This window comes from Cetorhinus maximus, chromosome 2, assembly GCF_964194155.1.
Source record: "Cetorhinus maximus chromosome 2, sCetMax3.hap1.1, whole genome shotgun sequence".
NCBI classification, from domain to species: Eukaryota; Metazoa; Chordata; class Chondrichthyes; order Lamniformes; family Cetorhinidae; genus Cetorhinus; species Cetorhinus maximus.
In genome coordinates, this window is record NC_135880.1 from 10,076,971 (window position 1) to 10,102,937 (window position 25,967).

Here is a 25,967-nt window from a genome sequence, read left to right on the forward strand (position 1 = left end):
CACTTGCCTTCTTGAATGCTCTTTTCAAAAAATGCAAATGCACTCTACCTCTCTTACATCTCAAAGCTAGTGCACATCAAAGCACCCAGACTAGCTGGCTTTAATCCAATTAGGATACACCCACAGACTAAACCTCTATTTTAAAAGAAAAATATTTTCCAATAATATTATATACGTTAATAGCTTCATGACCATCAGCTAATTGAACTTCAATACCTCTTCCCTGCCTTTTAACAATCTCTTTTCCCTGTTTCAACCTGTGAGCTTGTAATCTCATTACTACACAATCTGGAAACAGTCCAGGATGCTCTGTCTGCAACACCTCTGTCAAATGCACTTCTGCAGGCTGCTCAACTACCAAAGGCATCAACCACATCTGTGAACCAGGTACATCATTACCTAAAATAAATTGATCCCCTACAATGGGATCATCTCCTTACCTGATTTCCACTTACTCTTTAAATTTACCTTCCACAATGGAATAGGTTTAGCACCTTCATGAACCACACTTATTACCACCTTTTCCTGCAATACTCCCTTTGAACAACAAATATCACTATCCCATAACACAAAGGATTGACTAGCCCCTGTGTCTCTTAAAATGTTAATATCTTTACCTGTTCCACCCTGCACACATGGAAAGACTTCCCCTTCACATACAAATTGTTTAAACAGTTCTGCAACGTGCTCTTCAGAGCTCCCTTTGGTAAATTGTGAACACATTCCCACTTCTTTACCTATCACTGATTCTTCCTGCTTTATCTGTACACAGATATGCCTGGACCTCAGAACCCACTGTACTTTTACTTCCATAACTTTTCTGCATTCCAATTATTACAACAGATTTTCCCTGTAACTTCCAACACATTGACTTCATATGCCCAACCTTATTACAATGAAAACAACTCAATTTTCGAGTGTCACTTCTACCCTCAGCACCTTCATTTTTAGTCTGAGAAAAAACATCCTGAGAATTTCCAACTACTTCCCTGACTACCTTCCTTCCTTTCACCTTCCCACTCTCTATCCCTCTCTGATTTAACAGCGTGATGAAGAAAAGGTTTAGATCTATGAACTAACTCATAATCATCAACTATCTCTGCTGCTTGTCTTACCGTTTTAAACCTCTGTTTCTCTATGAGTTCTCACTACCAAAAGAATTGAATCTTTGAATTCTTCCAAAAGAATTACTTCTCTAAGAGCTGAGATGTTGTCTCTACCTTTAATGGCCATATCCACCGATCAAAATTACTTTGTTTTACTCTCTCAAACTCAATATAAGTTTGCCCAGGCTGTTTCCTTATATTCCTAAATTTCTGCCTGTATGCCTCAGAAACTGACTCATACGCACTCAGAATAGCCTTTTTTACTGCATCATAATCCACCGACACTTCTGACAGTGAAGCATAAGCCTCAAAGCTCTACCCACTAACCTAGACTGTAAAAGCAATGTCCAGATTTCTTATGGCCATTTTATCTGCTCAGCTTTCTTCTCAAATGAAATAAAGAACGCTCCTACATCCCTTTCTTCAAACTTCGGAAGAGCTTGCACAAATTTAAACATCTCCCCACTGGGTTTTAGGTTGAAGGTTTTTTCACCATCAGAGCCTTCCTCAGCATCTGAGATTTCTTTTTTAAAGTTCAGCTTTTTACAGTCTTCTCTTTCTTTCTCCTTCTCTCTCTTCTCCATTACTAACTTCTATCTCTGGAGGTCGAGTTTTTGCATTTCCATTTCTCTTTGAAATACTTTCTCTTTTTCCTCCACTGCCCTTTCTTTTTCTTTTTCCAGCGTCTTCAATTGTAAGTGAAGTTTCACTACCTCCAGCTGTGACTCACTCGTGACAGGTCTCACTTCCAACTTCAAATGCTGTGCTATCACTTCCACTGTGTCTGCTTTCTTTGCCCCTACAGGTAACCCCAACTGCAACTTAACTGCCAATTCTGTTAACTTACCCTTAGATACTTCTTGTAACCCAATCAGAGTTATATCCTCTACTTCCAAAAAGGTTTTAACCATGGATACAGCCATTTTTGTAGTCTCACTGCTTTAAAACTGCTCACACCAACTCCTGAATTCCTCGTGTGCTTCTCGTACTCATAACCTTAATATTCACCAACTCCAGATTAATCAAGGAATTTCAAGTATCCCGGATGAGCCCCAATTTGTTATGACGTGGCAGATGATGTGTGCCAGGCGGACCAAATCCACAAGGGAAACTTGGTCGTGCTATCACAACGGTTTTGCCATTTGTATTTATTACGAGAATATGTGTGCACTGAATTCAGAAGTAATGGGCAAGATTTTTGAAACATCAGGCAGGCGCGGTGGATGGGCTCGGGAGTGGCTGGGAAACAGGCCGCCACCCATGATTGGCCCCCGACCACGATTTTACGCTGGCTGGCCAATTAACGGCCAGCCAGCATGAAAGGCACGCTGAAAGGCCCAGCGCTGCTGGGGCGTGGGGCGGGAGGAGGGCGAGTGCTGAAGTCAGCACAGGCGCGGGGGAGCGAGGAATGAAAGCTTCCTGAAGCCAGAGAGCTGCCTCAAGGAGCTGAAGAATTTTAAAGCCAAAAGTAAACATCATGAAATTCTGAAAAATATTTCCACCCATAAGAATCACTCACCTAAACATATCGATGATAAAAATTCTGCCCAAACATTTTTTTAAAATTAATATCTGAAACCTCACGATCGGAAATCCCCTTGGGTGAGGTTTCCACAAAAATCCAAAGGCCGCCTGGCCGATTTGCCTGCCCGCCAACCGAAACGTTGAATGGGCAGCAAAAAATCCAGGTTAATTAATACATTAATGGCCTTAATAGGCCTCTTAATTGATGGTGGGCATGCTGCTGACTCTCCCGCGCATGCGCACACCGACCAAAAAATCGCACGAGTGCACGATGACATCAGGATGTTCGCCCGACATCATTACACACTATATTTCGCTCAGCGTGCAGGCGTGGGTATGTTTCAATACGATTACCTCTCATTCTCCTAAAAGCCAATGGATAGAGTCCAACCTGTAAACCTTTCTTCATAGGATATGCCCTTCATCAGAGGAATGAGCCAGGTGAACCTTCTCTGAACTGCTTCTAATGCAATTATAACCCTTTTCAAATAAGGAGACCAAAACTGTACACAATACTCCAGATGTGGTCTCACCAGGGTTTTGTACAGCTGCAGTAAAACTTCCCTACTTGTATATTCCATTCCCCTTGCAATAAATGCCAACATTCTATTTGCCTTTCTAATCACTTGCTGTACCAGCATACTAACGTTTTGTGATTCATGCACCAGGATACCCAGATTCCTCTGTACCCCTGAGTTCTGCAATCTCACTCTATTTAAATAGTATACTGTTTTATTCTACATTCTTCCTGCCAAAGTAGATAAGTTCACATTTTCCTACATTATACTACATCTGCCAAAATTTTGCCCACTCAATTAACCAATCCCTTTGTAAACTACATCCTTTCGACAACTTACTCTCCTACCTATCTTGGTGTCAGCAGCAAATTTAGCTACCATACCAAAGTCTTAGGTAATGAAAACAGAATTTGACTAAATAATATTGTAAAGCAGAATTCTGATGAAAGGCCATCAATCTGAAACAGTAACTTTATTTCCCACTCCACAGATGCTGCCTGACCTGCTGAGTATTTCCAGCATTTTCTGTTTTTATTTTAAATAATATTGTAGTTACGTAGCATGACAGCTCTTTCATCAAAAACAATAAATCCTATGACTTACCACTTGAAAAATCACTGGTATATATAAATGTACATATTTTGTATAGTAGCTGCATATCATATGATTTCTAATTACTAATAGACCTGATAAATTATATTATAATGCTGACTGGCTTTGTCCTGAGATAACTAGACAATGATGCTGATAATTAGTGAGTACTTATGATTGACGATATTTTTTTCAGCTAAGGAGTTGAATAAGGAAACAGAAGAAATGCTTCAGCAGGCCCTGGAGAAGATTAATGAAGAAATTAGGAAAAAGTCAGAGCTGATCCGTGAAATTCGGGCAATGCAAATGGCGCCAACGTTTAAACACAAATTTCTGGATTTAGCCAAAGTAAGTATGAATTGTCAAATGCTGAAGGTCAACTTTGTGATTAGTTACACAAACACTTATTGTGTAATATAGAAATAGCTGTATGTTTGCATGTATGTGCGTGCCTTATCACATAACCTCCCTTGGAACCACAGAAGTTTACAGCACAGAAGACCATTCAGGCTATCAGATCATTAATCCTGTAATCCAAAACTAATCCCACTGGCCTTGCCTCTCCCCATAGCTCTGTGCCTTTCTCCACTTTTCAGATGTCTATCCAATTTTCACTTAAACAATATAAAGGTCTCTGCCTCAACTGCTCCCTGTGGCAAAGCATTCCTAGCTCCAACAACTCTGTAAAGAAATTACACTTCATAACAATTTTAAATTCATGACTCTGTGTCACTGACTTCTCAACCAGAGGAAATAATCTTTTGCTATTCACTCTATCAAAACTCTTCGTAATTTAAATAGAAGTCTATTAAATCTCCTTGCAGCCTTTTCTGTCCCAATGAAAATAGTTGCAGTATTTCAATTCTCTTATATAATTTCCATCCCTGACATCACGCTGCTGTGCCAATGCCTATATGCTCACCATGGTTATAATTTTCTTCTCTTTTGTCCAAAGAAGTTGACTCATTTCATGTGTGATTGTGGTACCCAGTTTGCACACTTACTGTAGCTATTACTGGATGAGAATTCTGGCATAGACAGCGATTGAACATGGAACTATCCTGGCCTGTATGGCATTCAGAGTTATAGAATGGAAACACTATGAATGTTAAAAATCTGAAATTTAAAACAGAAGATGCTAAAAATACATAGCATATTCATCAGCCTTTGAAAGGAGAGATCCTACTAACATCCTACTACACCAGTGCTAAGACCATAAACTTTATTTCCTTTTCCAGAAAGTTACAGACCTGTTGTGCATCCAGCATTTTCTGTTTTTATTGCACTGTCATGTACAACTTTGATTAAACACATAGTAAAGGTCCCTCTGCTCTGATCCAACATAATCCTTAAACCTCAGCCTTGGAGGGCTGCCTGTCTCCCTTAGTTCAGTGGTAGTAGCACTCTTGACCATTAACCGAAAGTTCAAACTCCATTCTAGATGGGGTCGAGTGCGGTAAAACTCCACGATTGTAAGAATATAATCTTTACTTGTACAGTTTTCTATCAAACGCTCCCAAATAGCAAAGAAATGCTAATTCATTTTAATGAAGACGTGTAGAGTGAGTTATAAAGATCTTGACATGAATATGATAAGGCTATACTTTATTCAGTCACAGTATCTATTTACAAATTGAACACAATAAAACAGCAAACATATTTGGAGTCATATGTTAGGCAGTCACACTCACCTATGACAAAGGTTTTGCTGCAGTGAAATTTGAAGCAGTTTTTTGTATGTTTAAACACAGTTACTGATTTGTGCCTTTCACTGCCTCAGGACATTGCAGACTGCTACAGAATCAGTGAATTTACTTCTGAAGTGCATCTATTGTTGTTATGTCGACAAACAATTTATGCAGAATGTTTTACAACAGCAAACAAGATAAATGATGGTTTCGTCAGTTAGTTACGATGATTGAGGGATAAATGTTGGCTGGGGTATTAATGAGCACTCCACTGCTTTTATCAAAATAGTATCATGGATTCTTTTATGTTCACATGAACAAATGGATGGGCCCTCACTTCAGACAATGCAGCATTTCCTCAGTACTGTACTGAAGTATAAGGTCCTGCAGCAGGACTTGAACCACAACCTTCTGATTCAGAGACAGGTGTACAAGTTATTGAGCCACATTAACAATTTCAATATCCCATCTTGCAGGACAGAAACACATGAACATTCAACTCACAGGGATAACATTTTAATTCCCCACCACCACCCTCCCTGCTCCATAGGAACATAGTTACAAGAGAAGGCCATTCAGCCCGTCGAGCCTGCTCCACCACTCAATAGAGATTAATGAGTATGATCTTATAGTCATTACAGAGACATGGTTACAAGGAGATCAAAGCTGGGAACTAAATATTTAGGGGTATGTGACTTTTTGAAAGGACAGGCAGGAAGGAAAGGGTGGTGGGGTAGCTTTGTTAGTACAAGATGGAATAAGTACGATAGCAAGAAATGATCTTGGATCAGAAGATGTGGAATCCTTATGGGTGGAGGTAGTAAATAACAAGGGAAAGAAGACACTGATGGGAGTAGCCTATAGGCCCCCTGACAATAGCTATGCTGCCGGACAGAGGATAAATCAGGAAATAATGAGGGCATGTAAAAAAGGCAGTATATTAATCATGGGTGACTTTAATCTCCAGGTAGATTGGGAAAATCAAATTGGCAGAGGTTGCCATGAGCAAGAATTCATAGAGTGTAATCGGGACAATTTCCTAGAACAATATGTTGTGCATCCAACCGGGAATTTAGCATTCAGTTTGAGAGTGAGAAACTTAGTTTGGAAACATCTGTGCTAAACTTAAATAAGGGTAATTACAAAGGAATGAGGATAGAGTTGGCTGGAGTGGACTGGGAAAGGAGTTTAGCAGAAAAGATGGTTGATGAACAAAGGCAGACGTTTAAGAAAATAGTTCACGACAAAGATATATCCCAGTAAGGAAGAAGGATTGTAGGAAGGAGGTAAACCAACCATGGTTACTTAATAAGAAAAGAAGTTAAGGATAGTATCAAAGTGAAGGAAAACACATACATTGTGGCAAAGATTAGTGGTAAGTCAAAGGATTGGGAAAGTTTTAAAAACCAACAGAAGATGACCAAAAAAAAAAAGAGGGAGAAAATAAACTTTGAGGGTAAACTTGCAAGTAATATAAAAATGGACAGTAAACATATAAAAAGGAAGAGAGGCCAAACTCAATATAGGCCCTTTAGGGAATGAGGCTGGGGAAATAATAATGGGGAACCAGGAAATGGCAGAGGAGTTGAATATATACTTTGCATCAGTCTTCACAAGGAAGACACTAATAGCATACCACAAATACTAAATAATCATGGGGCAAAAGGGGGGTGGGGGAGGAAATAAATATAATAACTATCACAAGAGAAAAAGTACTAGGGAAACTAATGAGGCTAAAGGCTGATAAGTCACCTGGACCTGATGGGTTGCATCCTAGGATATTAAAGGAAATAGCTGCAGAGATAGTGGATGCACTGGTAGTAATCTTCCAAGAGTCCTTAGATTCTGGAAAAGTCCCAGAGGATTGGAAAACTGCCAATGTAACATCCTTATTCAAAAAGTGAGAGAGACAAAAAACAGGTAATTACTGGCCAGTTAGCTTAACATCTGTCATTGGGAAAATGTTAGAGTCTATTATAAAGGATGTAATAGCAGAGCATTTAGAAATGAATAATCTAATCAAGCAGAGTCAGCATGGCTTCATGAAGGAGAAATCATGCCTCACAAATTTATTAGAATTCTTTGAGGAGGTAACAAGCAGGATAGATAAAGGGGAACCGGTAGATGTAAAACATTTGGATTTCTAAAAGGCGTTCGATAAGGTACCACACATAAGGCTACTTAATAAGATAAGAGCCCATGGTGTTGGGGGTAGTATATGAGCATGGATAGAGGATTGGCTAACTAATAGAAGATAGAGAGTTGGGATACGGAGGGCACTTTCAGGATGGCAACCTGTAACTAGTGGAGTGCCACAGGGATCAATGCTGGGGCCTCAATTATTTACAATATATATGAATGACTTGGATGAGGGAAATGAATGTACTATCACCAAATTTGTGGAAGACACAAAAGGCAAGTGGTGAGGATGACACAAAGAGTCTACAGAGGGATATAGACAGGTTAAGTGAGTGGGCAAAAACGTGGCAGATAGAATATAATGTGAGAAAGTGTGAGGTTATGCACTTTGGCAGGAAGAATAGAGGAGCTAAATATTACTTAAATGGAGAAAGACTGAAGAAAGCTGCAGCACAGGGATTTGGGGGTCCCTGTGCATGAATTCCAAAAAGCTAGCATACAGGTTCAGTAGGTAATAGGTAAGGCAAATGGAATGGAGTATAAAAATAGGGAGATCTTCCTAAAACTATACAAGGCACTAGTTATACCACACCTAGAATACTATGAACAGTTCTGGTCCCTTTATCTAAGGAAAGATACACTGGCATTGGATGCAGTCTAGAGAGGGTTAACTAGATTGATCCCGGGGATGAAGGGATTTTCTTATGAGGAGAGGTTGAATCGTTTGGACCTGTACTCAGTGGAGTTTAGACAAATGAGAGGCTACCTTATTGAAACATATAAGATTCTTAGGGGGCTTGATAGGGTAGATGCTGAAAGGTTGTTTCCCCTTGTGGGAGAATCCAGGACCAGGGGGCATAATCTCAGAATAAGGGGGTGCCCACTTAAAACAGATGAGGAGGAATTTCTTATCTCAGAAGGTAGTCAATCTGTGGTATTCTTTACCGCAGAGGGCTATAGAGGCTGGGTCGTTAAGTATATGCAAGGCTGAGAGAGACAGATTTTTAACCAGTAAAGGATTCAAGGATTAAGGGGAAAAGGCAGGAAAGTGGAGTTGAGGATTATCAAATCAGCCATGATCTCATTGAATGGCAGAGAAGACTCGGTGGGCTGAATAGCCTACTTCTGCTCCTATGTCTTATGGTCTTAATACGATCATGGCTGATCAAACACGTCAATGCCTTTTATCCGCACTATCCCCACAACCATTTAGGTTATTATTAACCTATCAATCTCTACCTTAAACATTCTCAATGACTGATCTTCTATGGCACTCTGGGGTAGAGAATTCCAAAGATTCACAACCTTCTGAGTAAAGAAATTTCTCCTCATCTCGGTCCTAAGTGGCTTCCCCCTTATTTTGAAATTGTGTCTCCTGGTTCTAGACTCCTCAACCAGGGGAAACAGCTTATCTGCATCTACCCTGTCTATCCCTTTAAGTATTTTGTACGTTTCAAATGAGGTCACCTTTCATTCTTTAAACTCTAGAGAATACAGGCCTAGTTTGCCCAATCTCCCTTCATAAGACAGTCCCGCCATCCCCGGAACAAGTCTGGTGAACCTTCGTTGCGCTCCCTCTATGGCAATAATATCCTTTCTGAGGTAATGGGACCAAAACTGCACACAATACTCCAGGTGCAGTCTAACCAAGCTTCAAGACAACTGAAGCAAGACTTCACTACTCCTGTACTCAAATCCTCTTTTCTAATTGCCTGCTATACCTGCATGTTAGCTTTCAGTGACTTATGGGCAAGGACACACAGGTCCCTTTGTACATCTACACTTTCTAATCTCTTACCATTTAGGAAATACTCAGCACATCTGTTCCTTCTACCAAAGTGAATAACCTCACATTTTTGTACATTGTATTCCATCTGCCATGTTCTTGTCCACTCACTAAGTCAGTCCAAATCCTCCTGTAGTCACTTTACTTCTTCCTCACAAAAACAGATTCCCACCTAGCTTGGTATCATCTGCAAACTTGGAAATATTACATTTGTTCCCCACATCCAAATCATTGATATATATTGTGAACAGCTGGGGCCCAAGCACTGATCCTTGTGGTACCCCACTAGTCACAGCCTGCCAACACAAGAATGGGGCGGGGGTTAGCCTTGTTCAAGGGCATTCAGCGTGTGATCTAAGGACCTGGTATTGGGAAGTGGGGACAGGGGGCATATAGCCACCACCCTGCCCTTGCTGCCGTCCAACCCCCTCCCCTGTGACCCTCACCTTACGACCCTCTTCCCACCATCATTCACCTGTGTCTGGGTCCCTCCTTAATCCAAGGTCTCAGGTAGGCGTAGTACTGGCACCAGCCACTGCCTACCCAACGGCACTGCAGAGTACAGAAGAGCTGCCGGCCTCTGATTGACCGGTATCTTTTGGTGGGCAGGGCTTTTGCTCCCAGGGTCCTTGATCCCAAGGGAAGGCCCGGCACTGGCATGTTAAGTGTCTGAGTGGCACGAGATGCTGCAGGCCTTGCCAAAAAGTGATGCCGCGGGGGTCTCACCGGCTCTTGAGCCAGTGGCCAAGACCCCCGTTGCCTCCACAAGAGTTTGCCCTGTTTGTCATGTATACCCTCATGCAGTGGGTGTTATCTGATGCCCAGGTTATTTTTTTCCTCTGACCCAGGGACAGTGAGACTGACTGCACTACCTGCTACCACCCCGATGGAGATCAGGGAACTCAGTGCAGACTGATAATTGAAAGTGAGGCTTATGTGGTCACTTTGACTCATCTGCTGATTATGTAGCTTCAATTTTAACCTCCCACCCCCAGTTGGAATGGGGTACACTTGAGTTCCTGTTTTACCACTACCTGATTTTACTCTCGACTTAGAGCGTAAAACAGGTGTTCGACCCAAACCCATCCCATTTCCATTGAGTGCGTTAGGTTAAAATTGAGGCTACTTTTAAATCTGCTGAGCAATTCATTGGCCCCAATTTTCTGCCCTATTCCCTCCTTTCTGCCGCAGCTGAAGAATCAACAGACTCGAATGGCTGCGAGTTAAACAAAGTATTCACATTGACAATGAGAAGGCATTGAAAGATCAGAAATGTAAGGGAGCCTGATTTTCTTCAGGGCCAGCAAATTATTCTTTACAGCTGCTATTTACCACCATTTCTATCATCTGCATTTGCACCACTTTGTACTGGCGATGGATCCAGATGTCCAAATCCAATGTTGAATAACATTATCCAATTTTACTGCTTTATGAACTGGGAATAAACGACACTTGATACTAAGTCTCGATTAGCTTTTGCTGGAGGTAAGTAATAGAAATGGCTTGTTTCGCCAAACTCAACTTAAAATAGCAAAAAAATCCCTGGCCAGAATTTTCCAACCCCTCACACTGGCGGGATATTCCGGTCCCACCGATGTGGACAGAGATTTCAATGGTTCGCCAGCCCTGCCGCGGGGAAGCTGGAAAATTATGGCCCCTTGGGCAGAGGTGGTAAAGAACATCAAAAATAGCAAGGATGTAGATGAATGTATAAAACAAACACAAACAAAATATTGCAAAAGCTTATCGTGAGCAGAACTCCAATTAAACCAGGCTAAATGACCTACTCCTGTCCCTATTTTCCACTTAGTTAAGACTCAGGTCTGACATAAAAGAGACCCTGCGATCCAATACTTCCAACAGGGAATGGAAATCAGAGGCAAGCGCCTGTTGGTTTTTCCATCCATCACTCTGGCCATGTTCTCCTTGTATGAGCCCACTGAGTCATGGAATTACTCTATATTACTGCATTGACCACACTTCAGAAATACTTAATTAGTGGTTAAGTGCTTTGTGACCACAGGAAAGGCACAATATAAATAAAAGTGTTCCTTTCTTTGTTATACCTGTTGTGATTGATAAAGCACAGAAGCATGCCATGCAACTCATCAAGGTGCTTTCCTCCATATGAGCTACTTTTTCGAATTCTACTCTCCTGCTCACACAATCCCATAACTTTAAATGTTTCTCTTTTCAAACAACCCTTTGCTTGAAAAAGGGTTTATTGCTGATAATTCCACATTCTAGGAACATAGAAACACAGAAAATAGGAGCAGAAGTAGGTCATTTGGCCCTTCGAGCCTGCTTCACCATTCAATATGATCATATCTGATCCCCTATCTCAACGCCATACTCCTGTGCTCTCCCCATACCCTTGACATCTTTAGAGTCTAGAAGTCTATCAATTTCCTTCTTAAATATATTCAGTGACTTGGCCTCCACAGCCTTCTGCAGTAGAGAATTTCACAGGTTCACCACCTTGAGCGAAGAAGTTTCTCCTCACCTCAGTCCTAAATGACCTACCCCGTATCCCTGGACTGTGACCCCTTGTTCTAGACCTCCCAGCCAGAGGAAACATCATCCCTGCATCCAATCTGTCCATCCCTGTTAGAATTTTATACGTTTCAATGAGATCCCCTCTCATTCTTCTAAACTACAGTGAATATAGGCCTAGTTGACCCAATCTCTCCTCATATGACAATTCTGCCATCCCAGGAATCAGTCTGGTGAACCTACGCTGCATTCCCTCTATGGAAAGTATATCCTTTCTTAGGTAAGGAAACCAAAACTGCACACAGTACTCCAGGTGTGGTCTCACCAAGGCCGTGTACAGCTGCAGTAAGACATCCTTGCTCCTGTACTCAAGGTCTCTCGCAGTGAAGACCAACAAACCACTTGTCCTCTTAACTGCTTGCCGCACCTGCATGCTTGCTTTCAATGATTGGTGTACAAGGACACCCAGATCCCTTTGTACATCAACATTTCCCGATCTATCACCATTTAAATAATACTCTGCCATTCTGTTTTTCCTACCAAAATGGATAGTTTAACACTTATCCATGTTATACTGCATCTGCCATGTATTTGCCCACACACTCAATTTGTCTAAATTGTCTTAAAGCCTCTTAACATCCTCTTTGCCACTCACATTCCCACCAAGTTTTATGTCATCAATCTTGGAAATATTACATTTGGTTCCCTCATCCAAATCATTGATAAAATCTGTGAATAGCCGGGGCCCAAGCACTAATCCCTGTGGAACCCCACTAGTCACCTCCTGCCACTCCGAAAAGAACCATTTATTCCTACTCTGTGTTTCCTGTCTGCTAACCAATTCTCAATCCATGCCAATATATTATCCCCAATCCCATTAATTTTGCACACTAACCTCTTATGTACACTGCCCTGGAGTGCTGTTTTGGGCTGCATTAGAGTGCTTCAGTTGGAGTTTGTTGAGAGAGGGACTTTTAAGGGTTAATTTCTATCTAAAGTCTAATCTTTCTTTAATTTAGCAAATAACTAAGAGTTGCTTTTTGGGTTGTGAGAAGGTGAGTTTTAGTCCAGCTTTAAAACAGGGGTTCTACAGGGTTTGCTTGCAGCTGTAGCTTGTAAATTAGTTAATTGGCTTAAACAGATTTTCAGAAGCTAGATCCAGACAACATTAAAGCAAGCCATCTAGTGTTGCTTTTGTCTGCACTGGAGTGCTGTTTTGGGCTGTATTAGAGTGCTTCAGTTGGAGTTTGGTGAGAGAGGGAGTTCGGGGACGTGGGAAGGAGGTTTTGCTTTCATTTTGTACCTTTCCTCAGTAAGAAGAGTGGTGGCCTTGGTAAGTAGGACCTGGTAATTATTTCTTCTGTCCTTAATATTCTCTAAACTAGAGGAAATAAAAGTAAAGGGAGTAATTTAAGGGTGAGTCTTGACAGGGCAGCTCAGCCAAGTGGAATGCTCCTCCTGTGCGATGTGGTAAGTCAGGGACACTTCCAGTATCCAGGGCAGCCATGTGTGCTGGACATGTCTCCAGCTGCAGCTACTCAAGATCCCTGTTTTGGAGAAGGAGCTGTGGCTGGAGTCATTGTGGAGCATCAGCAAGGGTGAGATCATGGATAGCATGTACAGTGAGGTAGTCACACCGCAGGTAAAGAGTACACAAGCGGAAAGGGAATGGGTGACTGCCAGACAGAGTAAAAGCACTAGGCAGGTAGTGCAGGAGTCTCCTGGGTCCACCTCCCTCTCCAACAGATTTTCTGTTTTGGATACTGCTGGGGAAGATGGTTTCTCAGGGGAATGCAGCAAGAGCCAAATCCGTGGCACCACGAGTGGCTCAGCTGCATGGGAGAGTGGGGGGATGGGGGTGGCGGGAAGAGTGGGAAAGCAATAGTTATGGGGGATTCTATCGTAAGAGGAACAGATAGACGTTTCTGCAGACACAGACATGACACTAGGATGGTATGTTGTCTCCCTGGTGCCGGGCGGCTGCAAGACATTCTGAAGGGGGAGAGTGAATAGCCAAAGGTTGTGGTCCATATCAGGACCAACAACATAGGTAAAAAGAGGGGTGAGGACCTGAAAGCAGAACATGGGGAGCAAGGAAATTTATTAAAAAGATGGACCTCAAAGGTAGTAATCTCAGGATTACTCCCAATGCTATGTGCTAGTGAGATCAAGAATAGCAGAACAGACCAGATGAATGCATGGCTGGAGAGATGGTGTAGGAGGGAGGAATTTACATTCCTGAGGCATTGGGACCGATTCTGGGGAAGATGGGACCCATACAAGCTTGACGGATTGCACCTCAGCAGGACCGAGGCCAATATCCTTGCAGTGGTATTTGCTAGTACTGTGTGGGAGGGTTTAAACTAGATTAGCAGGAGGATGGGAACCTGACTGGGGAGACACAAGAGAGGGAAACAAAGAAAGAATTGAAAATCAGAAAAGTAGAAAGCAAAAGTGTCGGTGCAGACTCGATGGGCCAAAGGGCCTCTTCTGCACTGTGAGATTCTGTGATTCTGTGAAAAGTGGAAGGCAGGGGAAACAAGGGCTAGCAGCAAATGGGGCCATAGTACAAAGTAAAATGTGTAAAAATGTTAAAAAGGCAAGTCTAAAGGCATTGTATCTGAATGGACGTAGCACTCGCAATAAGGTAGATGAATTAACAGCGCAAATAGATGTAAATGGGTACAATATGATTGCAATTACAGAGAAATGGCTGCAGGGTGACCAAGGCTGGGAACTGAATATCTAAGGGTACTCGATATTTTGGACGGACAGGCAAAAAAAGGACAAGGAGGTGGCGTGGCATTGTTAGTTAAGGATGAAATCAGTGCAACAGAGAGGATATTGGCTCAGAAAATCTAGATGTAGAATCGGTCTGGGTAGAGCTAAGAAGCAACAGAGGGCAGAAAACATTAATGGGAGTTGTCTATAGGCCTCCAAACAATAGTGATAAGGTACGGGATGGCATTAAACAGGAAATTAGAGATGCATGTAACAAGCGTGCTACAGTAATCATGGGTGACTTTATTCTACATGTAGACTGGGCAAACCAAATTAGCAATAATACTGTGGCGAATTAATTACTGGAATGTATACGAGATGGTTTTTTAGACTAGTATGTCAAGGAACCGACTAGGGAAAAGGCTATCCTAGATTTGGTATTGTGCAATGAGAAGGGTTTAATTAATAATCTTGTTTAGGGAACGGTGACCATAACAAACAACAAAGAACAAAGAAAAGTACAGCACAGGAACAGGCCCTTTGGCCCTCCAAGCCTGCGCCAATCATATTGCCCGTCAACTAAAACATTTTGCACTTCCGGGGTCCGTATCCCTCTATTCCCATCCTATTCATGTATTTGTCAAGCTGCCTCTTAAACACCACTGTCGTACCTGCTTCCACCACCTCCTCTGGCAGCGAATTCCAGACACTCACTACCCTCTGCGTAAAAAAACTTGCCCCGCACATCTCCTCTATAGTTTTCTCCTCTCACCTTAATCTATATCCCCTAGTAATTGACTCTTCCACCCTGGGAAAAAGCTTCTGACTATCTACTCTGTCCATGCCACTCATAATTTTGTAAACTTCTATCAAGTCACCCCTCAATCTCTGTCGCTCTAGTGAGAACAATCTGAGTTTCTCCGACCTCTCCTCATAGCTAATAACCTCCAGACCAGGCAGCATCCTGGTAAACCTCCTCTGCACCCTCTCCAACGCCTCTATATCCTTCTGGTAATGTGGCAACCAGAATTGCACGCAATATTCCAAGTGTGGCCTAACCAAGGTTCTATACAGCTGCAGCATGACTTCCCAGCTTTTATACTCAATACCCCTGTCAATGAAGGCAAGCATGCCATATGCCTTCCTGACTACCTTATCCACCTGCGTTGCCACTTTCAGTGACCTGTGGACCTGCACACCCAGATCCCTCTGCCCGTCCATGCACTTAAGGGTTCTGCCATTTACTGTATAATTCTTGCCTGTATTAGACCTTCCAAAATGCATTACCTCGCATTTGTCAGGATTAAACTCCATCTGCCATTTCTCCGCCCAAGTCTCCAACCGATCTATATCCCGTTGTATCCTTTGACAATCCTCTTCACTATCTGCAACTCCTCCAACCTTAGTGTCGTCTGCAAACTTACTAATTAGCCCAGTTCCTCCATTCCTGAATTCCTCCAAATCATTTATGTATACTACAAACAGCAAAGGTCCCAGCACTGATCCCTGCGGAACTCCACTAGTCACAGCTCTCCATTCAGAAAAGCACCCTTCCACTGCTACCCTCTGTCTTCTATGTCCAAGCCAATTCTGTATCCATCTTGCCAGCTCACCTCTGATCCCGTGCGACTTTACCTTCTGTACCAGTCTGCCATGAGGGACCTTGTCAAAGGCCTTACTGAAATCCATGTATATAACATCCACTGCCCTTCCATCGTCAATCATCTTTGTCACTTACTCGAAAAACTCGATCAAGTTAGTGAGACACGACCTCCCCTTCACAAAACCATGCTGCCTCTCACTAATATGCCCATTTGCTTCCAAATGGTAGTAAATCCTGTCGCAAAGTATCTTCTCCAATAATTTCCCTACCACTGACGTAAGGCACTCTGGCCTGTAATTTCCTGGATTATCCCTGCTACCCTTCTTAAACAATGGAACAACATTGGCCATTCTGCAGTCCTCTGGGACCTCACCCGTAGCCAGTGAGGATAAAAAGATTTCTGACAAGGCCCCAGCAATCTCCTCCCTTGCCTCCATCAGTACTCTGGGGTAGATCCCATCTGGCCCTGGGGACTTATCCACCTTAATATTCTTCTAACACCTAACACCTCCTCTTTTTTGATCTCAACATGATCCAGGCTATCTACACACTCTTCCCTAGACAAATCGACCGCTAAGTCCTTCTCTTTGGTGAATACTGATGAGAAGTATTCATTTAGTATCTCTCCCATTTCTTCTGGCTCCACACACATATTCCCACCTCTGTCCCTGAGTGGGCCTACCCTTTCCCTGGCTACCCTCTTGCTTTTTACATATGTATAAAAGGCCTTGGGATTTTCCTTAATCCTGGTTGCCAGTGACTTTTCATGACCCCTTTTAGACCTCCTGACATAACATGATAGAATTCTTGTTTAGGATGGAAAGTGAAGTAGTCCGATCTGAAACTAGGATCCTAAATCTTACCAAAGAAAACCACGAAGGTATGAGGTGTGAGTTGGCTAAGATATATTGGGGAACTTCATTAAAAGGCATGACAGTGGATAGACAATGGCTAATATTTAAGGAACAAATGTATGCATTGCAACAGTTGTACATTCCTTTCTGGTGCAAAAACACAACAGGAAAAGCGGCCAAACCATGACTAACAAATGAAATTAAGGATAGTATTAGACCCAAAGAAGAGTCATATAAAGTTGCTTGACAAAGTAGCAAGCCTGAGGATTGGGAGCAATTTACAATTCAGCAAAGAAGGACCAAGATATTGATTAAGAGGGGAAAAATAGAGTATGAGAGTAAACTTGCAAGGAACTTAAAAGCAGACTGTAAAAACTTCTATAAATATGAAAAAGAAAAAGATTAGTGAAGACAAATATAGGTCCCTTACAGTCTGAAACGGGAGAACTTATAATAGAAAACAAGGAAATGGCAGAACAATTAAACTTTAGTTGTGTCTTCACAGAAGAAGACACAAATAACTTCCCAGAAATACTAGGGAACCAAGAGTCTAATGAGAAGGAGGAATTGAAGGAAATTAGTATTACTAAAACAATAGTGCTGGAGAAAATAATGGAATTGAAAGCCGATAAGTCCCCAGGGCCCGATAATCTACATTCCAGGGTACTAAAGGAGGTGGTCATGTAAATAGTGGATGCGTTGGTTGTCATCTTCAAAAGTTCTGTAGATTCTGGAACAGTCTCGGCAGATTGGTGGGTGGAAAATGTAACCCCACTATTTAAAAAGGAGGCAGAGGAAAACAGGGAATTACAGACTGGTTAGCCTAACATCAGTATTAGGGAAATTGCAAGAGTCTAGGAAAAGGATGTGATAACAGGACACTTAGAAAATATCAATGGGATTAAACAAAGTCAACAAGGATTTATGCAAGGGAAATCATGCTTGACAAACTTACTGGAGTTCTTTGAGGAAGTAACTAGCAGAATAGATAATGGAGAACCAGTGTAATTAATTTCCAATCCTCCTAATTTAGTGCTGTAATAAAATTTCAATACTGTTCTCCAATTCTTAAATTCATTTATTTATCTATATTGTAAACAAGAATAGTCCCAACAAAGACCATTGTGAAAGACCCATCACCCCATCCCACCAGCCTGGGAAACTTGTATCCACTGCCATCAGTGATTCCCCAGTAACTTGCCCAAAAGCCCATTCTGCATAAGACAGTGAATGGTTAGCAGCCTATTCACTATAGAGGACATCACAGCCAGGTCCACTGATTACTTTTCCCTCTTGCTAGACTGTGGATACTGAGGCCAACTATCGTGCATCTACCACTGCTCCGGCTAAGAACACTTCATTCAGTGTTGCTGAAAAAAGAGACATGTCAAAGCTTTTCGTCTTACACTCATCAGAACACTTCACAAGAACACCAATATAAGGGGAAAACAACAATTTATACTGTATGTGAAGAGAGTGCTGATTGATTGGCATGGACTCTAATTGGTAGAGATGTTGCCATGGAGAATGCACCAGTGATAGTGACTGACAGTTAACTGTCAAGCATTTTTTGAAATTTAAACCAGGCAGCTTGACCCTGATTAGTCAAGTCATTGCCCTGAGAAATGAGTCAGCGAATGGCTGTCACTTATTTTGTTTAGCTGAAACAGGCACAATGTGTGTACATGTTCTTTCTGCCTGCAAAGATCAGGGCCCTGTGTATTAATATATGTGACTTCCAGCACTAGCAAATGCACCCCACACTGCGAGCCTGACTGACATTCTTAAATTGGTTTGTCAGCGTAAATCTTAGCACACTAAGGATTGTTTAGCAAAAAGTGTTCAATCATGGAATCATATCTAATGTTGGACACTGTATTCTGAGTTTTACAAACACGGGTTGGTTGGGTATGGTCTGTATCTTGCCCATTGTGAACAGCGGCTGGGACATTCTGTTTGATACGATCCCCCAGTCTTTGGGGGATGTATAATCTACATACCTAGCATCACACTGGCACTGAAATTCATATAACACATTACTCATTTGTGTGATAGGCAGAGCATCTTTTTGGCTTGACGGCAGCATCCTGTTAGTGGTGAATACCACTCGTGTTGCTACTGCATAGTAGCAGTGTGAAACAGCTAGCTTCACCTGTTGCTCAAGTTTTTGAGATACCTTGCCCTTCCAGGGTAATCTGAGGTAGACTGAGCACTTTTCAGGGCCTTAGGCCCATTAATGAGTTTGCGTGATATATAGCACAAAGTTATCTGAACAGGGTAGCCATTATCCTGCAGGATACCTTTGATGTGCCCTATTTCAGCATCAAGTTTGCATGGTGAGCAAGTGGCTTGCCCTAAAAAAAATTCTACAGTATTTATATTTCTTCTGATTACACCCAATGTTTGATAACTATTATTGTCCAATTTTTATGAATGTGCCTCATTAGACTTATTAATTTATATAATGTCATCATATCTCACATGGAAATCATGTCATTGAACCTCAGCCAGCTGGTCACAACCTTTTGAACGAGATGTCAATAGTAGAGTTACGAGAACGCTTGGGACTGCTGAAGGAGGCCCAGATTAAGGCAGAAGAAGATAAGCGAGACCGGATCCTGAATGAAAAGCAAGCAAAGGAGCAGCTCCTTTTGGATAAATTGCAGCAGATCTCGCTGCACAGAGAAGCTTTGAGCAAGAAAGCGGTGCTCAGACATAGGTATGTTATCAAAGCAGTGCTCCAGCAAAGATACATGGCCAAAACAGTGCTCAAGTAAAAGTATGTGATCAAAGCAAGTTTCTAGGTTATCATAAATGTAAATTGATAAATCACTTCTTTCCTTCTGCAGAAATTACCCTCCAAAAGCAAGTTGTATGCAAGCAATGCAGTCACATGGTGGATAATGCAAATAATATGTTTTAAATTCCAAATTTTCCTTTATTTTGTTTTTGCTTGTGTTCTTTTAGCTATGCCTTGTTTTGGTTATGGTTATGATTTGATGACACTGGGGTATTCCAGTGTTTTCTTGATTTCCTTCATTAGAAAGGGCATGCAGTTTCATGTACACTATTTTACCTGCTGTTTTTGTGAAATAAAAACAGAAAATGCTGGAAACATTCGGTGGGTCAGGCAGCATCGGTGGAGTAAGAAAGAGAGTTTAATGTTTCAGGTCAATGATCTGGTGAAAGGTCATTAACCTTAAACCAAACTCATTTTCTCTCTCTACAGGTGCATCTGATCTGCTGTTTATTTACAGCATTTTCTGTTTTTATTTCAGATTTCTAATTTCTGGCATTATTAGTAACAGTATTTTGAGTTTTGTATAACTGCAAAAGTATAGCTGATTGTGTTTGGACCCATTCAGGTGGATACTGGTTCCCATCAACCCAAAGCTGTGAAAGACAATCAAAAATGTCTTTTTTTTTCCCAATGTAGGGAAGAGGAATTGAAAAAGTTTAAATCGTCCAACTTGGTGATAAACAACCAGCAGTTGGCTGAGCTCCAAAAGAAGCTAGAAGAAAAGAGAAAGGAGCATCATAAACTGAACAAAATACGAAAAATGAAGACTCAAGGCAACATAGAAAGAGGTCTGAGAAGCTCAGATGCAGACAGGGTAAGACACCTTGAACAACTCTTTGTTGATAACCAGAAAGAGGGTTTACTTTCAGAAACATCCTTCCAACATTTATTTAAAAAAACTAAAGGACAGTTATCAATTATTCCAACAAAAAAGAGAAAGGTAATGGGACTGTCTGGTGAAGTATGTCAAATTCTACTTGAAGTGTTAAGTCCAACCTAGAAAATAAGCAAAATGGGTCTGAATTTAATAAGGATCCAGTATAAAAATACTTTGACTCCAATGAAGGATTTTAAGTCGATTTTAGATCCAGCATTAGCTAACTCTTGTACAAAATTATAATATTTATAAAGTGGTGGTGAGCTGTCTTCATGGACTGCAGCGGTTCAAGAAGGCAGCTCACCATTCACATCCTCAAGGGCAACTAGGGATGGGCAATAAATGCTGGTCCAGCCAGTGAAGCCCACATCCCGTGAATGAATTAAAAAAATATGTGTCCTTTGGTTACAGACTCTTCTGCTGCTGGAAACATTTTCCACTGATTTACCGAATCAAAATGATTCATGATTTTGAATACCCCTATCAAGTCTCCTCTTAAACTTCTCTGTAAGGAAAACAATCCTATCTTCTCCAGTCTCTCCATATAACTGAACTCCCTTATCCTTGCTACCATTATAGCAAGTCTCTTTCTTATTCTCTTCAAACACTTGACATTTTTTTTTGAAGTGTGGTGCCCAGATTGAACATGGTATTCCAGCTGAGACATTGTTTTATAAAGGTTTAGCAAAATTGCTTTTGTACTCTATTCCTCTATTAATAAAGCCAAAGGTCCCACCTGCTTTTTAACAGCTGTAAATTTTCTGCCACCTTCAAAGATTTGTGTAAAATAAGATTCCATTTCCTAGTTCCTGCCTTCTAATCTTTCATGAACTTGCTCCACCTAATCCATGTAACATTTGCCAGCTGCATGAGTCAGCACACAAACCCTCCTCTAGCTTCAGTTTATAATTTGCTTCCAACTGAGAGGCCATTCTTTAATTAGCCACCATCACACTGCGCTGGAACTTTCTTCCAAAACATTTATCTTGTTTCTCACTTCAAAAGTCTCCCTAAAACATATCTATTTGACTCTGCTTTGAATCCTCTAAATATCATTCCTGTCCACTGATTTGCTTGTTAACCATTTCAGTTTTTCTGAGCTGAAGTGTTTATGTCTCAGGTTTGAGTTTTTATCTCTATCTTGTTTCTCTTTCCTGCATTCTGGTATCTCTGTGCCATGAATCCTCAAAGAGGCAAAACAGGTGCTCTGTAATTGCCCAAATGGAGGTACAAAAATTACTAAAACAAAAGCAAAATAGCGCAGATGCTGGAAATCTGAAATAAAAACTGAAAATGCTGGAAAATCACTAGCATGGGGTGGATAGGAGGCAAACCTTGCTGCTCTACCACTGTGCACTACATACTGCTTCAACACTTCCAACACTATTGTAGCATCAAATGTTCATAGTGGAGACTGGCCTTTGCTGTTAAAATTTTGAGTTAGCCGTGGTTTGTGTTTTTCTTCTGGGAGTGCTCATCTATTCCTACCTGGAGGTAAACATTATCATTTAATCCTTCCAGCAGCACCATCTAGTGTCTTTACTTTCACACTGTTGTATATCGTCTGCAAAATAAGCAGGAGTGAAAACAGCAGGCAGCGCTCAGTACTTCATATATTTCCAAAACACCTGAATTTTAATTTATTTATCTCCTTTTTATCCTTACCCTTGTCCTCACTGACATAGAATGAATCCCAATCCACCAATGCTTCAAGTGTTGTCATCCGTGTGTTTAAATCCCATCTTATACTGGCGTCTCTCCCCAATTCTGTAGTCACCCCCTACACCTCTCATTCTTATAATTCTGATCTCTTGTACATGCCTCCATCCATTTGACCTCCCTGAATCCCTCAGCCCCTGCCCCTTGAAGATGCTCTGCAAAATACCTCTTTGACCAAATTTCTGCTCACTGCTTCTGGTATTCCTTTCTTTGGCTTAGCATCCATATATGCCTTAGTGAAGCACCTTGAGGCATCTCTCTGTGTTAAAGGTGGCATATAAATACAAATTGGTTTTGATTCCAATCCAGAGACCTCAGCAGGAAAAGTTCCTGTGTGCTTGTTAGGTGAGAACAGCTTGACTGTGATTTCTTCTGAAAGGTAGTGATGCATGGGGAGACTAGGTATACCTCAACCAAGATCATTTATAAGCAAGCTGAGAAAGCAGGCTATTCTGTCATTTGGTTATCACATTCAAACACAATCTCATTCTCACCCAAAGTAGGTTAGCAATGGTTAGCAATCAAGAGCAGGAACTATGATTGATATTATCCTCCTTCACCTAGGGAGATTGAGACAGGTGCAGTACCCCAACTGCTAGCTGATCAAGCTAACTCACCCATGGACAAGGCATTAAATTATAATTCCAGGTTCTAAATTACTTTGTATTACATTGTATGATGTATTTACCCAATGAGTCATTAGGGAAGCTCTCAATTTTATACATAAATAACACAATGATGTCACCCATGATGTAAATAATTTAAGTGAGTGACCTGGTTTGTGAAGTGGGTCTTTCACCTCCAAAGATCTACATGACATAAGTATCTCAACCAAGTTCCTAATGGATTTGATCCTAATTTAGTGTTGAATTACTTCTATTTTAATGTTAAATTAGCTGTTTCACTGCGTAAATATGGGAAACAGAGATGATACAAGGCTAAATCGGGCAGAGACCCTGGTTGTGGAATTAGTTTAGAATTGCTCCAGCAGCATGCCAGTATAGACACAATGGACAACATGGTCACTGCCTTGTGCACTGTAAGCTTTGATGGCTTGGGAAGTGCAAGTGTTATGTTGGCACAGTCAGGGTTGCTCATCTGACTTTGAGCTTGATGCACGTCACTGAGGGAAAAAGGAGAAATCTTAAGAAAACCACAGATTACCACAGATTAAATACCAACCCCTGGGGAACAGTACCTGTTCTGGGTGTGGTTAAAGCTGAGATTGTGGGCAGGATTTTGAGTTTTGGGTCAGAACCTTGACGCTGAGGTAAAATTTAGTATGGTAGTATAAATTAGCATGTAATATCCTGGGCTTTATTAATAGACGCATTGCAGTAGGTGCTACCCAGGCCATGGTGACAGACGAGGAAACTCTGTCACTAGAAGGGTTCAAAATTGATAAGGAGGAAGTGTTGAATAGACTATCGGTACTTAAAGTTGACAAGACACCAGGAATGGATGAATGCATCCAAGGATATTGAAGGAAATTAGAGGAGAAATTGCAGGGGCACTGGCCATAATCTTTCAGTCATCCCTAGACTCAGGGGTGGTGCCAGAGGACTGGAGAATTGCAAACGTTACGCCCTTGTTAAAAAAAGGTTGCAAGGATAAGCCCAGCAGTTACAGACCAGTCAGTTTAACTTCATGAGTTCAACAACTTTAGATCTTGAACTCCCTCCTCCATCCCCACCCCCTTTCCGTTTCTTCCCCCTCCCTTTTTTTTTCCAATAATTTATATAGATTTTTCTTTTCCCACCTATTTCTATTATTTTTAAATGTACTCCACCCATGGTTTATTTCACCCCACCCCCACTAGAGCTACCTTGCTTGTCCTGCTCTCCATTCTTAATTAGCACATTCTTTTAGATAATATCACCACCTTCAACACCTCTTTGTTCTTTTGTCTGTGACATCTTTTGGTCATCTCCTCCTATCACTGCTTGCTTGTCCCAACAACCCCCCCCAACTTCTCCCCCCCCACCCCCCAAACCAGCTTATATTTCACCCCTTTCCTATTTCTACTTAGTTCTGTTGAAGGGTCATGAGGACTCGAAACATCAACTTTGCTCTTCTCCGCCGATGCTACCAGACCTGCTGAGTTTTTCCAGGTATTTCTGTTTTAGTTTAACTTCATTGGTGGGCAAAATTCCAGAAACAATTATTTGGGATAGAATTAGTAGTCACATGGAAAAATATGGGTTGATAAGGAAGAGCCAGCATGGACTTCTAAAGGGGAAGTCACGTTAAGCTAACTTGCTGGAGTTTTTTTGAAGAGTAACAGAAAAGGTCAATGAGGGTAATGCTGTTGATGTGGCATACATGGACTTTGAAAAGGCATTTGACACAATACAAAACAACCGACTTGTGGGAAAAGTTATTGCTCATGGAATAAAAGGGACAGTAACAAAATGGATACAAAATTGGCTGAAAAGTAGGAAGCAGAGATTAATGGTCAATTGATATTTTTCGGGCTGGAGGAAGGTTTGTAGTGGAGATCCCCAGGAGTCGGTATTGGGACCCTTGCTTTTCCTGATATATATTAATGATCTAGATCTTGGTGTGCATGGAACAATTTCAAAGTTTGCGGATGATACAAAGCTTTGGAGTGTTGTGAACAAGGAGGACGGTGTGGAACTTCAAGAGGACATAGACAAGTTGGTGGAGTGGGCAGATGGGTGGCAGATGAAGTTCAATGCAGATAAGTGTGAGATGATGCACTTTGGTAGGAAGAACATGGACAGACAATATAAAATAAGGGGTAGAATTTTGAAGGGAGTGCAGGAGCAGAAAGACTTGGGTGTATATGTGCATAGATCATTGAAGGTGGCAGGACAGGTGGAGGGAGCAGTTAATAAAGCATATAGTATCCTGGGCTTTATTAATAGGGGCAGAGAGTACAAAAGCAAGGACGTTATGCTGAATTTATATAAAACCCTCGTTAGACCTCAGCTGGAATATTGTGTATGGTTCTGGGCACCATATTATAGGAAGGATGTGAACACATTGGAAAGAGTGCAGAAGAGGTTTACAAGAATGGTCCCAGGGATGAGAAACTTCAGCTATGAGGATAGATTGGAGAAGTTGGGACTGTTTTCCTTGGAGAGGAGAAGGCTGAGAGGAGTTTTCAAAATCATGAGGGGGTTGGACAGAGTAGTTAGGGAGAAGCTGTTCCCACTCGTAAAAGAATCAAGAATGAGAGGTCATAGATTTAAAGTGATTTGCAAAAGAAAAAAATGTGGCGTGAGAAAAAACTTTTTCACACAACCAGTGGTTCAGGTCTGGAATGCGCTGCCTGGAAGTTTGGTGAAGGCAGATTCAATCGAGGCATTCAAGAGAGCATTAGATGATTATTTGAATAGAAACAAGGTACACAGGTACGGGGAAAAGGCAGGGCAATGGCACTAGGTCATAATGCTCATTTGGAGAGCTGGTGCAGACACAGTGGGCCAAATGGCCTCCTTCTGTGCCATAAGGATTCTGTGAAATGGGGTCCCAACCCCAGACAGTATGGGAAATGGTTACCTGGCAGTGATTTTCAGCGAATT

At 41.5% G+C, this 25,967-nt stretch overlaps 1 protein-coding gene across 1 annotated transcript in view; it reads left to right on the forward strand.

Annotated features, from left to right (window-relative positions):
- cfap99 (cilia and flagella associated protein 99) overlaps positions 1-25,967 on the forward strand; it is a 134,059-nt gene that overhangs the window by 107,044 nt on the left and 1,048 nt on the right. The window contains exons 11-13 of the mRNA XM_078560769.1: positions 3,936-4,087; positions 19,531-19,742; positions 20,460-20,637. Of these exons, the coding sequence (XP_078416895.1) occupies positions 3,936-4,087; positions 19,531-19,742; positions 20,460-20,637 (542 nt within the window). The remainder of the gene's footprint in view (positions 1-3,935; positions 4,088-19,530; positions 19,743-20,459; positions 20,638-25,967) is intronic.